This window comes from Venturia canescens, chromosome 8 (assembly GCF_019457755.1).
Source record: "Venturia canescens isolate UGA chromosome 8, ASM1945775v1, whole genome shotgun sequence".
Classification (NCBI taxonomy): Eukaryota; Metazoa; Arthropoda; class Insecta; order Hymenoptera; family Ichneumonidae; genus Venturia; species Venturia canescens.
The window spans coordinates 13,858,571-13,871,439 of NC_057428.1; the positions used below are offsets into that span (position 1 = coordinate 13,858,571).

The 12,869-nt window shown below is 39.9% G+C and overlaps 2 protein-coding genes across 10 annotated transcripts; one reads left to right on the top strand and one right to left on the bottom strand.

The window, feature by feature from the left end:
• Positions 1 to 261: 261 nt before the first annotated feature.
• Positions 262 to 7,604, top strand: Gart (trifunctional purine biosynthetic protein adenosine-3 Gart). Its single transcript, XM_043426783.1, has 13 exons — positions 262 to 459; positions 1,496 to 1,581; positions 2,329 to 2,421; positions 2,505 to 2,752; positions 3,871 to 4,067; positions 4,332 to 4,874; positions 4,949 to 5,307; positions 5,393 to 5,587; positions 5,668 to 5,920; positions 5,999 to 6,202; positions 6,453 to 6,877; positions 6,960 to 7,217; positions 7,302 to 7,604. Exons 2-13 carry the CDS (start codon positions 1,498 to 1,500, stop codon positions 7,491 to 7,493), a joined length of 3,051 nt encoding a protein of 1,016 aa, XP_043282718.1. The 5' UTR covers positions 262 to 459; positions 1,496 to 1,497; the 3' UTR covers positions 7,494 to 7,604.
• A 196-nt stretch (positions 7,605 to 7,800) lies between these two features.
• LOC122415036 (lysophosphatidylserine lipase ABHD12) lies at positions 7,801 to 12,542 on the bottom strand. 9 transcript variants are annotated; one of them, XM_043426814.1, is made up of 9 exons: positions 12,248 to 12,382; positions 10,560 to 10,743; positions 9,721 to 9,839; positions 9,518 to 9,623; positions 9,217 to 9,416; positions 8,984 to 9,119; positions 8,630 to 8,909; positions 8,353 to 8,480; positions 7,801 to 8,266 (listed from the first exon to the last, which is right to left on the bottom strand). In XM_043426814.1, the coding sequence occupies exons 2-9, from the start codon at positions 10,628 to 10,630 to the stop codon at positions 8,233 to 8,235; spliced, it is 1,074 nt and encodes a 357-aa protein (XP_043282749.1). In that variant the 5' UTR covers positions 10,631 to 10,743; positions 12,248 to 12,382; the 3' UTR covers positions 7,801 to 8,232. The 9 variants fall into 9 exon arrangements, with proteins under 9 accessions (XP_043282749.1, XP_043282748.1, XP_043282750.1 ...); XM_043426813.1 differs by lacking the exon at positions 12,248 to 12,382 and adding an exon at positions 12,052 to 12,187; XM_043426815.1 differs by lacking the exon at positions 12,248 to 12,382 and adding an exon at positions 11,851 to 11,994.
• Positions 12,543 to 12,869: the final 327 nt, after the last annotated feature.

Genomic DNA, 12,869 nt, shown 5'->3' on the forward strand with positions numbered 1-12,869 from the left:
AGCGCTGTGTTGAAATACGAATATCGACAAATCGCCGCTCGCCATATTCTGTCGAAGCACGTTTCGAAAGCAAAAGTATCAACATCGTTCAGATAAGAATGACGCGAATGACCCCTGGAGGATCTCGAAACTCATTACGAAAACAACGTGCTGCGATAGCATGGTCCGTAGCTCAAAACCCCCTTTTTTTAATTTTTATTCGAATGATCAACGAGTTATCATTAATAATGCGATAAACTTGAGCGAACCCCCGCGAAGCTCGAAACTTCATCAGTCGTTGAGAATCAATTCCCCGCATAGGAGCCTTTCTATATTCTTGAAAAAAAAATCACGCTGCAAACAAGTGGTAACAGCCAAATTCGAGAGCGCACTGCAGCATAACCAATTTGTAATTGGTCGAACACGTAGGGTGAAGTTCTTCAGATTCATTCCATACATTACAAATCAATTGTCTATACAGTAAGTATTTTTATCTATTATTATTGTATAATTTGCGGATAACATATCGTGGCAATGACCGCCGCAAATCTCGTCTACGCATTACTTAAAATCATAATTAAAAGTCAGAACGAAAATTTGGGAATTGATTTACAAAATATTTAAATCTCCGATTTTTTAGATTTCGAAATAAGTACAAAGAAATGTTTCTTTGTTTTTATGAACGTGTTAAATCTTGTAACTTGTGTATCCAAAAAACAATAAAAGCCGGTAAATGACGAAGTAGTAATGAACGTGAGAATTGAATAATAAAAAAATGGGAGGTTTCTGTGTGACATGTTTTGTTATTGTAAACCGGGCCAACTCGGAGATGCGGCTTAGAGATATTCGACAGTCGACTGAAACTGAGCGGCCTTGAATATAAGACCGGGCAGCGATTAGAAGAAAGTTGTTAAATGGTTGGCCACGAGAGGTCAGACTACCCTGTAAAATGAATGGATGATTATGATTGGTCGAGTCCAGTCAGAGTGAGACGGGATGGAACGCGCATGCGTGAGGGACAAAGAATTTAAGTACCGGTGTGATCGCGTTCGATGTGGAACCGAAAAAGAGAATCAGTGTAAAACTAACGTGCTATAAGCTGAGGAGCACATTTGCTCCTTTCAAATGTATTTTCCCTTCCAAAAAACTCGAGTGTGAGTCCAGGAAACGTTCAAAACATCTTCAGTTGATGATTTATTTTCGTTATTACAATCAATTTCTATAACTTTTTTCCCTCGTTACAAACACGTAAGAACAATTACGTTTCCCAATACTTTCGAGTCTATACAGTCAAAAGTGAATGTGTTGAAGCTGAAGTTTCGTTTAAAATTTAGCGTATTCCAACAGATAAATCAAATTTATAGTGCTCGATTGTACTGATCACAAAACTCGTTAAACAAAACGTTGAAATAGTAACGAAGTGTGCTCAAAGAAAAACACTGGATTTTTATTGTTTACGCGGTTTTGATTTCCTCGATCTTTCATTCCTCAATAATGGTAGTGGAATTGGTTCAAGGCATGGGTGAAGAAAACGTGGTGTTGGTTATTGGTGGCGGAGGCAGAGAGCACGCTATATGCTGGAAGCTGGCTCAATCTCCCAAGGTAATGAAAATAAAAATGATTAATTATAAGAACATTTATTGCGCTCATAACCATCGTATAAATTTGGTTGAAACTTTGATCAATGAATTCACCTGTCTCTAAAACCATGGTTTTATTGGCAAAACATGTTGATGAAAACAGTCATTACAGTCCAGTAACAATTACAGAGTGAACAATTGAATGGTAGAAAAAATACATTCGCAGTCAGGAAAAATGGGGGAAAAAATTTCAAAAAATTTACAAAAACGATTGAAAACGGGGGAAAAAAATTCGATAAAATTTCCACGAAGTCAGCAAAAATCAATGCAACTTTTTGTCATTTCGGAGTTTTCCATGAATCCTTATCATTCTCGCGTTCCACGGGGGGTTTTTTGAATTGCCAATTTTTCATAAAAAACAGTATTACTTTGAAGAATCGCAAAAAGTTAAAAAAAAACCAAATTGAAGCTTGAATGAGCTCTTTATTTATGTTTTCTGTTAAAAAAAAATACAGAAAAATTTCCTCTAAAATCGGGGACGATCTGAAAGGTATAAATAAGCCGAAAAATTTCTACCTTTTAAGATAACAGCATGAGAACTTGTTCCACAACTTTTTTGAATTTTTTTCATAAACTTTTTGCTGGAAGAGTATAAAAATTCGGGAAATTGATTCGAATTTTCAAACTTTCTAGAGCTCGCGAGGAAAAAATTGTGAAAATTAATGATTGAAAAAATCGTGCTTTCCTAATATTTTAATTCGCTTTTCAGGTGAGGCATGTTTATGTATCTCCTGGTAATGTTGGAATTGCTGAAGTCGACAAAGTTTCCCTGGTGAAATTCAATGACCTCAAGAACAACAAGGTGAGAATGAGAATAACGAAGTTAAAAGTGAGGAAAATTAAATAAATTGGGTTTTGACATTGACACGAAATTGTACTTGACAGGAAGTGGCTGAATGGAGCAAAAAAGAAGGAGTCAATCTCGTGGTGGTCGGACCCGAGGATTACTTGGCAAACGGAATCGCGGACGAGCTCTCCCGGGTAGGAATTTTGTGCTTTGGGCCTGGTAGATCTGGAGCGAAGATCGAGGCTGACAAAGACTGGGCAAAATCTTTCATGGATCGGCACGGAATTCCCACGGCAAAGTGGAGAGCATTCACGGATGCAAGCGAGGCGAAAAAATTTGTAAGAAAGTAAGTTACTCGCGATGGCAGTCCGTCCAGTTTTTATCAACATTTTACTGTTGATCGAATGTCGCTGAAGTTTCCAACGTTGGACTTAAACGAAATGGAAAAAAATAAAATTTTCGGTTCATAACTGTTTTATCGTATGGAACGCTTTGAGAGGTCAAAAAAATAAGATGTACTAAATATTGTAGAAAAAATCGTTCCGGAACATCCCCAAAAAAAAAAATTTCGAAGGCAATAGACTATGAAAAAATGCCAAGGTTCGAAAATTTTTGAAAATTTCAAAAATTGAAAAAACGACCTCCCACGATGGGTTCGGAACATGTTTCACGCGATTCTGAGTCGAATGAGACAAAAGTATAATGACCGAAAAAAAAAAAAAATTTCGAAGGCAATGGACTATGAAAAAATTCCAAGGTTCGAAAATTTTCGAAAATTTAAAAAATCGAACAAACGACCTCCCATGATGGGTTCGAAACATGTTTCACGCGATTCTGAGTCGAATGAGACAAAGTTGTAATGACCGAAAAAAAAAAATTTCAAAATTTTCAAACCTTGGTATTTTTTCATAGTCTATTGCCTTCGAAAATTTTTTTTTTTTCGGTCATTACAACTTTGTCTCATTCGACTCAGAATCGCGTGAAACATGTTTCGAACCCATCGTGGGAGGTCGTTTGTTCGATTTTTTTAATTTTCGAAAATTTTGAAAATTTTCGAACCTTGGAATTTTTTCATAGTCCATTGCCTTCGAAATTTTTTTTTTTTTTTCGGTCATTATACTTTTGTCTCATTCGACTGAAAATCGCGTGAAACATGTTTCGAACCCATCGTTGGAGGTCATTTTTTCGATTTTTGAAATTTTCGAAAATTTCAACCCCCGAAATGGGGGTGTTCCGGACCGAATTTTTCTACAATATTTGGTACGTCTTATTTTTTTGACCTCTCAAAGTGTTCCGTACAATAAAAAAGATATGAATCGAAATTCTTTTTTTTTTTCCATTCCGTTGAAGTCCAACGTTGGAAACTTCAGCGACATGTTGATCGATTTTCTTAATCGATTATAGAAACCACCGTACGTAGCAATTGAATCTTTCGATGTTTCAACCGGTTTCCCTTCGTTCCAGTTCGAAGGAGTTTCGCGTGGTAAAGGCAGCAGGTCTAGCAGCAGGCAAAGGTGTCGTCGTGGCCAAGGACGCTGACGAAGCCTGTCGAGCGATCGACGAAATTCTGATGGATCGAAAATTTGGGACTGCCGGAGACAATCTCGTCGTCGAAGAGCTCCTCGAGGGCGAGGAAGTTTCCGTCCTTTATTTTACGGATGGTCAGTGTGAACTCAAGCCCCAGGACAACTCGATTCCTCGTTTCTCCGTATTTGAACGACGCAAAAATTCAAATCCCCGTTCCAAGGCGCCTCGTTGCGTTGAGCATCCGACTTTCTGCAATTATTTTTAATTCGAGGACAGAGGCTCCTCGGAATTGGATTTCCACTTTAGAAATATTGAAGAACAAAGTTGTCCTGCTACTCCAGTGATGCGGGAACCGAAGGAAGGTTTTTAGATTAATGAAACGAGAAAATTTGTTGCAGGCAGAACCGTGGCGACAATGCCACCGACGCAGGACCACAAAAGAGCGTTGAACAACGATCTCGGGCCAAACACCGGAGGAATGGGGGCATACGGACCGTGTCGTTTGCTCGATAGCAACGATTACGAGACAATCGTGAAGCGGCAGGTGGTCGAAAGAAGCATCGAAGGTCTCAAAGCCGATGGTATCTCGTACGCAGGAGTCTTGTACGCCGGATTGATGCTCACGAAGGACGGTCCGAAAGTACTGGAGTTCAACTGTCGTTTCGGAGACCCCGAGACTCAAGTCATTCTCCCGCTTCTCGAGTCTGATCTCTTCGAAGTAATGGTCGCTTGTTGTCGAGGCAATCTATCGGAAGTGCCGCTGAAATGGCGCGATGAAGTATTCGCCGCGGGTGTGATTCTCGCCTCCGCTGGCTATCCGGAGTCCTCGTCCAAGGGGCAAGTCATCCGGGGAGTGGAGCGAGTCACGGAGCTGGAAAATCATATTGTTTTTCACAGCGGTACCGCTCGGGACGAGAAGCAAGGAGAACTGGTGACAAACGGTAAAAAAACGGCGGGCTGGGAGTCGCCCTTTTTTGTTGATTTTTTTACTAAGAGCTTTTTGTGGTTTATTCAGGCGGCAGAGTCCTGATGACTGTTTGTCTGGCACCTGCCTTGGAATTGGCCGCAGCGCGAGCGACGTTGGCAGCTCGGGAAATCGTTTTCGAGGGCAAACAATTCCGGACGGACATTGCTCATAAGGGGATCGCGAGATCTATTTTGTGCACGGGGCAAACTTCGTACAAGAGCAGCGGAGTCGACATCGAAGCTGGGGATTCACTGGTGTCGAGGATCAAGCCCATGGTTGCGTCAACCAGTCGCTCCGGGCTCCTCGGCGGCATCGGAGGCTTCGGTGGACTCTTCGACGTCGCTGCTGCTGGGTACAAGAATCCGGTCCTCGTCTCTGGTACTGACGGCGTCGGCACCAAACTCAAGGTCGGAGACAGGCGGATGAGCATTTCATTTGGCGCGAACGACACGCTCGCGTATTAAAATTCAATTTTTATCGTATCTCTGACAGATCGCCATCGAGTGCGGGATTCACGACACTGTTGGCATCGACCTCGTCGCTATGTGCGTCAACGACGTTCTCGCTCACGGTGCCGAGCCGCTCTTTTTCCTTGACTACTTCGCCTGCGGACGTCTGGACGTTGACGTTGCCGAGCGAGTCGTTTCTGGCGTTGTCCAAGGCTGCAAACAAGCAGGCTGCACTCTGGTCAGTTTTTTGCTTTCGAATAAGACCCAAATTCCATGCTTTTGATTTTTAACTTTATTTGTCTTTTCGACGATGGACAGATCGGGGGTGAAACTGCGGAGATGCCCGACATGTACGCCGACGGGGAATACGACCTGGCGGGTTTCACGGTCGGTGCCGTCGAACGCGGTAACCTCCTGCCGCGCAGAGACGAAATAATTCCCGGTGACGTCGTCATCGGTCTTCCTTCGTCAGGAGTTCATAGCAACGGGTTTAGCCTCGTTCGCAGAGTCCTGAAACTCACCGGAAAAACCTTCAACGACCCGGCGCCCTTTTGCGACGGAAAAACAATCGGTGAGTTCCCCCCACCTTGAACGATGCCTCCAAAAAAAAAATCATCGCACTCTATTATCTCGGATTTTTCATCCACAGGCGAAGCCTTGCTTGCACCAACCAAGATTTATACTCAAGGAGTTTTACCGGCTATGAAATCAAACCTGGTCAAGGCGTTCGCACACGTTACGGGCGGCGGCCTCACGGAAAATATTCCACGGGTTTTGCCCGACCACACGCGAGCCGTGATCGATGCCACTGCCTGGGATATCCTACCGGTTTTCGGATGGCTCGCTACTGCGGGTATGAGCTGATTTTCTTTGCAACGTTAAACATTCTGAAATACTGAAAACGGTCGAAGGATTGACGTTTCGGAGAGATTCCAGAGAGAAAGTTGGATTCGTTGCAGGGGTCGAATGTCAAAATTTGAAAACGATCGGCACTAGTAAAAATGGTTGATGAGCTTGAACGTTTAAGGAGTCTCCTCAAGCAAGAAGCGGTTTTACGTGAAAAAACTTTCTGTAACTGCGTTATTCGATGGTATGTTTGACAGGAGGAATCGCCGAGCCGGAAATGCTGAGAACATTCAATTGCGGAATTGGTGCGATACTCGTGTGTTCACCCGAAAACGCGAAGCAAGTTTTGACGCTTACTGCGATAGAGAAGCCCCTCGTAATCGGTCGAATTGAATCGCACGAAGCGGTTCGCGGGCACTCGAGGGTCACCGTACAGAACTTCGCCTCGGCTATCGAGACGAAAATGCGAGCTTACGTTCCGTCGTTGGTCGAATCTTTGTCCTCCAGGCCGAAAAAAGTGGGTGTTCTTATTTCTGGAAGCGGGACCAATCTCCAGGCCCTCATCGATGCCACTCGTGGATCGAGTCGGCGTTCCAACGCTGTACAAATAACTTTGGTCGTTTCTAACAAGGAAAATGTTGAAGGACTTGCGAGGGCGAAGCGCGCGGGCATTCCAAGCGTCGTGAGTATTTCCACTCCGACACAACCCCTTTTATTTGCCCTGTCGATTGCTCGCCATGATTTTAACACTCGAATATCTGCAGGTGATAAAGCACACGAGCTACCCGAGTCGGGAGGCTTTCGACGACGCGGTCACCGAGCAGCTCGAAAAATCGGGTGTCGAAATCGTCTGTCTTGCGGGCTTCATGAGGATACTGTCCGAAAAATTCGTCAAGAGATGGAAAGGGGCGCTGCTTAACGTCCATCCGTCCCTTTTGCCTTCCTTCAAGGGAGCTCACGCTCACGAGGATGTTCTTCGAGCGGGTGTTCGAGTCAGTGGCTGTACCGTCCACTTCGTCGAGGTAAATTCCCAGCCCTCTTTTTTCATTTATCAAACAGCCGACGACAAGAATGCTCCCATAAGAACGAAGCGTTTGTTCAATCAGGTGGAAATCGATTCCGGAGCTATCATCGAACAGGAGGCGGTTCCGGTGTTGCCTGGTGATACCGTAGAAACTCTCCAGGAGAGAGTCAAACAGGCTGAACACCGAGCTTTCCCCAGAGCTCTGGAGCTCTTGGCAACCGGTCAAGTCAAGCTGGCACAGGATGGATCTCTCCAGTGGCAAACTCCTCGTTGATTAAGTACTTTCATATTCGCACACTTGTTAGAACTGTAAATACTTGTTAATGAACAATCATTTTCTTTTATACTCGTTGAAATTGTAAATAAAATAATATTTTCCCATAAATTTGAGTTGCTAGTTATTCGATGTAAAAATATTTACTGGACGGCCGTGTACAAAGTGTTCTGAGCATTCGATCCGACCGATGGACGTGTGAGCAGATCGGGACGTTTTTTTTCCAATTTCTTGACGTAATCATTTATCATCGTGGCTCTGGCACGATGCCAACGCAATACATGAAAAAAAAAAACGATCGTAACGCTTCTGTTTTCGAACGTATTTTATTTTTCACTTTTTCAAATCGTTACGATTGAGACATAATTTATTGAGATTTCAATGATCTTATCAGTAGTTCACAGCGACATTTCTTTTTCATCTTCACACATTTGCACAATACTTAAAGCATTCCGTGAGATATATAGATACGAATATGGATATATACATTTTTACCAGATACACTGACACATTCAATACAAATTTAGTGTCTCTAAGCGATTAGCGATTGTGAGTAGTGCTCGGGGATTCATGATATTTCACTGGTTCGTTCAATGAGCGATAGCAGCTCATTCATCCAGGAAATAATAAAGCGTCACTCGCTTCGATTTTTATGCACATACCGGTGCAGTTACAATTATTGAATAAATATCACTCGAATGATCATCGTGTAAAAATATACTATTTTTGAAGTACTCCTTCATCGAAACGCCCTCGACTGAGCAACGAATTTTCTGCAACAGTAATTTTAGTTGAATTTTGGATTCTTCGGTATCATTCTCGTTAATGTGAATAATGATAAATTGGTGGATGTACTCACTCGATGATGATTGGCAATTCTTCATATCGACAAATCCATTTGTGACCAAATCCAAGAGATGAAGATATACGCGTCATTTGAATCTTATTCGTTTCGTTTCCTTGGAATTTCAGAGCAGCCTCGTATAACTTAAACCAAAAAACCAGAAGTTTCATCTAACATTTTACTTCAAAACAGTTTAGTGAAAAATCCTTTCATAAATTCACACAGACTACGTTTTTGATTGAATTTCTCTAAAAATTATGGACGGAAAGTAGAAAAAAAAGTGTAAAAATACTTTTTCGCCGAGGGAGAACGGCACGACGCTGTCGTCTTCGGCGTGGAGTATCATTATCGGACAAGTGATATTCCCGATGTGTTTGTCCGACTCGAATCGCAGATTGTTGCCGTAGAACGGTTCAACGATTAACCAATGAAACCAGGGCAGATGTTTAAAAATTTGGGCGAAAGGATGTTCACTCAGCTCGTCAGCAATGTTGTTGAATGGCGATTCGAGGAAAAGTCCGTTTGGTTGTATTCCTTCCGCGGATAATTGAGCTATAGCGTGAGAAGATACTCTGTAAAAAAAATGATTAGTTGGTCGTTTATTTTTTTAGTAAAATTTCGATTGATTTCATCTCGATTTTCTTACCCCGTTCCTAACGAATGACCCCAAACGAAAACTGGTACAGTCCTATCAACTTTTTTGAGGAGCCATTGCAAAACGAATTTACTGTCAGCGACGACTCCGATTTCCGATAAGTCAGCCAAATCGCTGTCCCCATAACCTTCAATTGCGATCACAATAAAAATTAAAAAATAAAAAAGATCGAGGCGATTTTAATTTTGAAGTGAATTACTTTTTGCTATTTCACTGTCACTAACTTCGGTAATCAAAACAGACGACGTGATAATCGAGTTCTTGGAACAATTTGTACAACTCGATTCTGTGCGTGCTCGCTCGGTTTCCACTGTTTCCATGCATATACAAAAATACTGGTCTTTTTGCTGTCATCAATGTCTGTTCATATTTTTCATCATCCCAGGATTCCGAAACGTTTAATAGAGATCGGGGCAAAATTTGCCTGTCATAACCAAAAACGTAAATTAGGATGAGTTTTATAATGCGAATGAATTGGACGGCTCTTTAGATCTGAGTAAATGAAGATTGTTTGGAAAAACTCACCACGCGCCGATTTTCACCTTCTCATCTGTAGTGAGATAAAAATTTCTCGTTCCCTCGAGTCCTCGTAATTGAGGCTTTGAAAAATCTGTACTCGGTGGCCAACAAACTGTGAGGATAGAATAGAAAAATGAAGAATTATTAGATTTTGGAGAAAGAATAAAAATTCAATATAAAATGAAACCAAGTGGTAAATATCATTTTACCAAAATTCAGGAAAAGGATTTTCCTCTGTATTGTGGAAGAATAATGAAATATCAGTGGCAGCAAACCGAAGATAACGAGATAAGCGATTATCGTTGTCTTCATTATCCATAGTATAAGTCTGTAAAAGAATGACATAATATGCCTTTATTTTATTCTTATCACGTTGGTGAATGAGTAATGATTACCTTCCTAGGCAGTGGAAGCCTGAAAACTATATGACTAAATTTCTGTTTCTAAAAAAGATAGACTAAACAAATAGATATCTCCGTCAAGATTATTTCAAGCTGGTAACGCTAGTCTAGGTGTTTACACATAACTACTACAAATTCATATCAAGAGATATAATAAAATTTGAAATATATCGTACCGTGTTATCATCACAAATGCACCATTTTGATACTTTCATGTAAAGAAAATAGAAAAGGGTGGTAAACACTTTGAGAAAAGTGATTTGAAAGATTTTTTTCTTTCCTATTTGTCATAAGAGTATATGTTGCCTGTTAAGAAGAGCGAGTGAGAAGGGAGTTAACAATTTTTTACACTCACTTGTTGGAAAATAGTGGAGAAAAAGTCAAAGCGATACAACAAAATTCATCAAATATTTGTTTTATTTTTGAATTATTTCTAAATCTGATGACAATTATTGTCATTTATTACCACAATAGTACAGAAAATAAGCTTTGGATGCCATGCAAAACCAAGTATGAGAGTCATTGAAAAACTCATAAAAATTACATGATAACGTAGGGAACACAACATTATTTCTGTCTCGCTCGTGAAAACCAACAACATTTAATTTACTTGTTAGAAGCATGATTAGCAATGATAGAAAACTTACATTCCTGTATACCAAATATCAAGGGCGAAGAACGGTAGTAGCATCCCCAAAAGTAGATAAGACGACTGCATGTTTCCTCCCTTTTGTTTGTTAATTTTGTTTTTCTTGTCTCCTTAATTTGTTAGTAGCAGGAATTCAATTGTTCGATCGAGTCATTCTTTCACTTGTCATGACCAATACCCCACTGTTTTGATGCAAGCAATTGTTAAATCACTAACTCACACAAACACATTCAGACACGCATAATATCAGACATAACAGGGACTTTAATAAGAAAAGTTTAAATGACAGATTTCAATGTATTTGAAGAAAAAATTCAATGAATGGTAATTTATGATTATTTTGGCATTAAAATTTCATCACAAGACACGGCAGAACATTTCTGCACAGTTGTACAAAAGAAACTGATGCAAGTACACGTTTTGCCTGTATCAGCATCACTGAATCATCTGACAAAATTGATGAATCATTTGTCCAAAGGCCAAATAAAAACTTGCGACAATGAAACTCATAATGAAATAATGGAGCTTGTGGAAAAACGTAAAAATGATGGTTAATAAAATTCGTTAGTAATACCAATATTAATTGTAAAAATAATACAAACTTATGCATCTTGACCAACTCAATTCTCGTAGCGAGTAAATAAAAAAATATGGAAAAATACAGATTAATTTTCCAACCGATATGGGCAAGCAATCTTGAATTACTGAGGATTTTCTTCAGGAGAAAATAGGTCAATTTGATGATGAACTTGAGACTGTTATTGGTAAACATAAAGGATTCCCCATCAGCAAAATAGTGTTCGATACAAATTGACGTGATGTTTTCTTAATGTGTTTGTTTGAATTACTGAATAATATGCACAGTATGCATAAAGTATTTTTTATCTTTTTTTATGTTCTATTAATATTGAAGAAAAAAATGATTCCACTTTTGTTGAAAAATGTTATACGAATAAATGCTATACGATTATCAACATCGTAAAATAAAAAATTCTTATTGCTTTTGCTCAAATAGTGTTGTTAAGAACTAAGGAAAAAATAAGAATAAAACTATCATGTACTTTTTTTTCAACATCCAGCTATACATTAGATGAAATCACTGTATCAAAAATCGATTGCGTGTGTATGACAAATTGGCAATGATGATGAAATATTGTTTGAAAATTTTCTCGTATTTAAAAGTGACAGGGAACCTTCAAATCTAGTCATTGATGCGTAAAGATGTAGGGTTATACGATGTTAATTTGAGGGCCAAACGGAAGAGCTGTGGTATTATTTTCGATATTTACCTTCCGCGAGGGCTGTCGCATGAACGTTCGCACTTCGTTTTATAAATACATAATAGGAAAGAGAGACATCGATTGGAAAGTTCCGACGATGTATATATGTATATGTAAATGTAATAAAAACGGACGAAATGACAAAAGTTCATGCAGCTTTTGAAGTAGCCTTATCAGTTTTCATAGAAAACGGGTGACGTTGAATTATACCTTTTAATGAAACGTTTCTTGGGTAGCCAGTATACCATAATATATTCGCGATAAAAACGAAAAAACGATATTATGTTATTTTATTAAAATAAAGAAACTTTGTCTAACGTATTTCCACGTTCAGGTCGCGCTGAAATCTCAGTGAATAATGGCAATTTATGTAATGGCACTGTACAGTACCAACACTGTTATTCACCTCTCCGTTTCAGGATCCATTGGGCACACACTCGCACACCTGTGGTTTTGTTTGCAGGTGCAAATTGAGGCATGCACTGGTGCACTCACTAATTCCTAAACAATACTAAACAGTCTACCTGCCTTCGTCATGATCGTATGATGGACCTAGAATTTTCTTCTGTTTAATCTTAAAAAATTATTTTTTTCAATGATAGTAAAGAACCAATGAATTTTGCATAGTAGTAAACCACGGCGGGGATGTACGTCTTTGGTTAAAAACTGACAGTTCATAGGCGATTGATAACGCCTTGGATAACGGTTGGATCAGCTGACGACTGGCGCCAGGTTGGAAAACGGGATGACACAAAAATTGTAAAATTGAAGACGAAAGATTTTTATTCTTTGCATTGTGTGCACATTAAAAAATGTTGATAATGCAGTTTTTGTTGTATTCTTTGCATGTAAGTGTCGTGATTTCCAAGAATTGCAATAAAGCTTCAAATTTTTTGCTGCTAGTCGATGACGTTGCCATCTACCGACGTTTTTTAGAGTTTTGCTCCTCGTCGGATCGAGAAAGTCTCAATTGGTCTCAATCAATCCGGAACAAAATGAGTCGATTAACACGGCAGTTCACAGAGGTT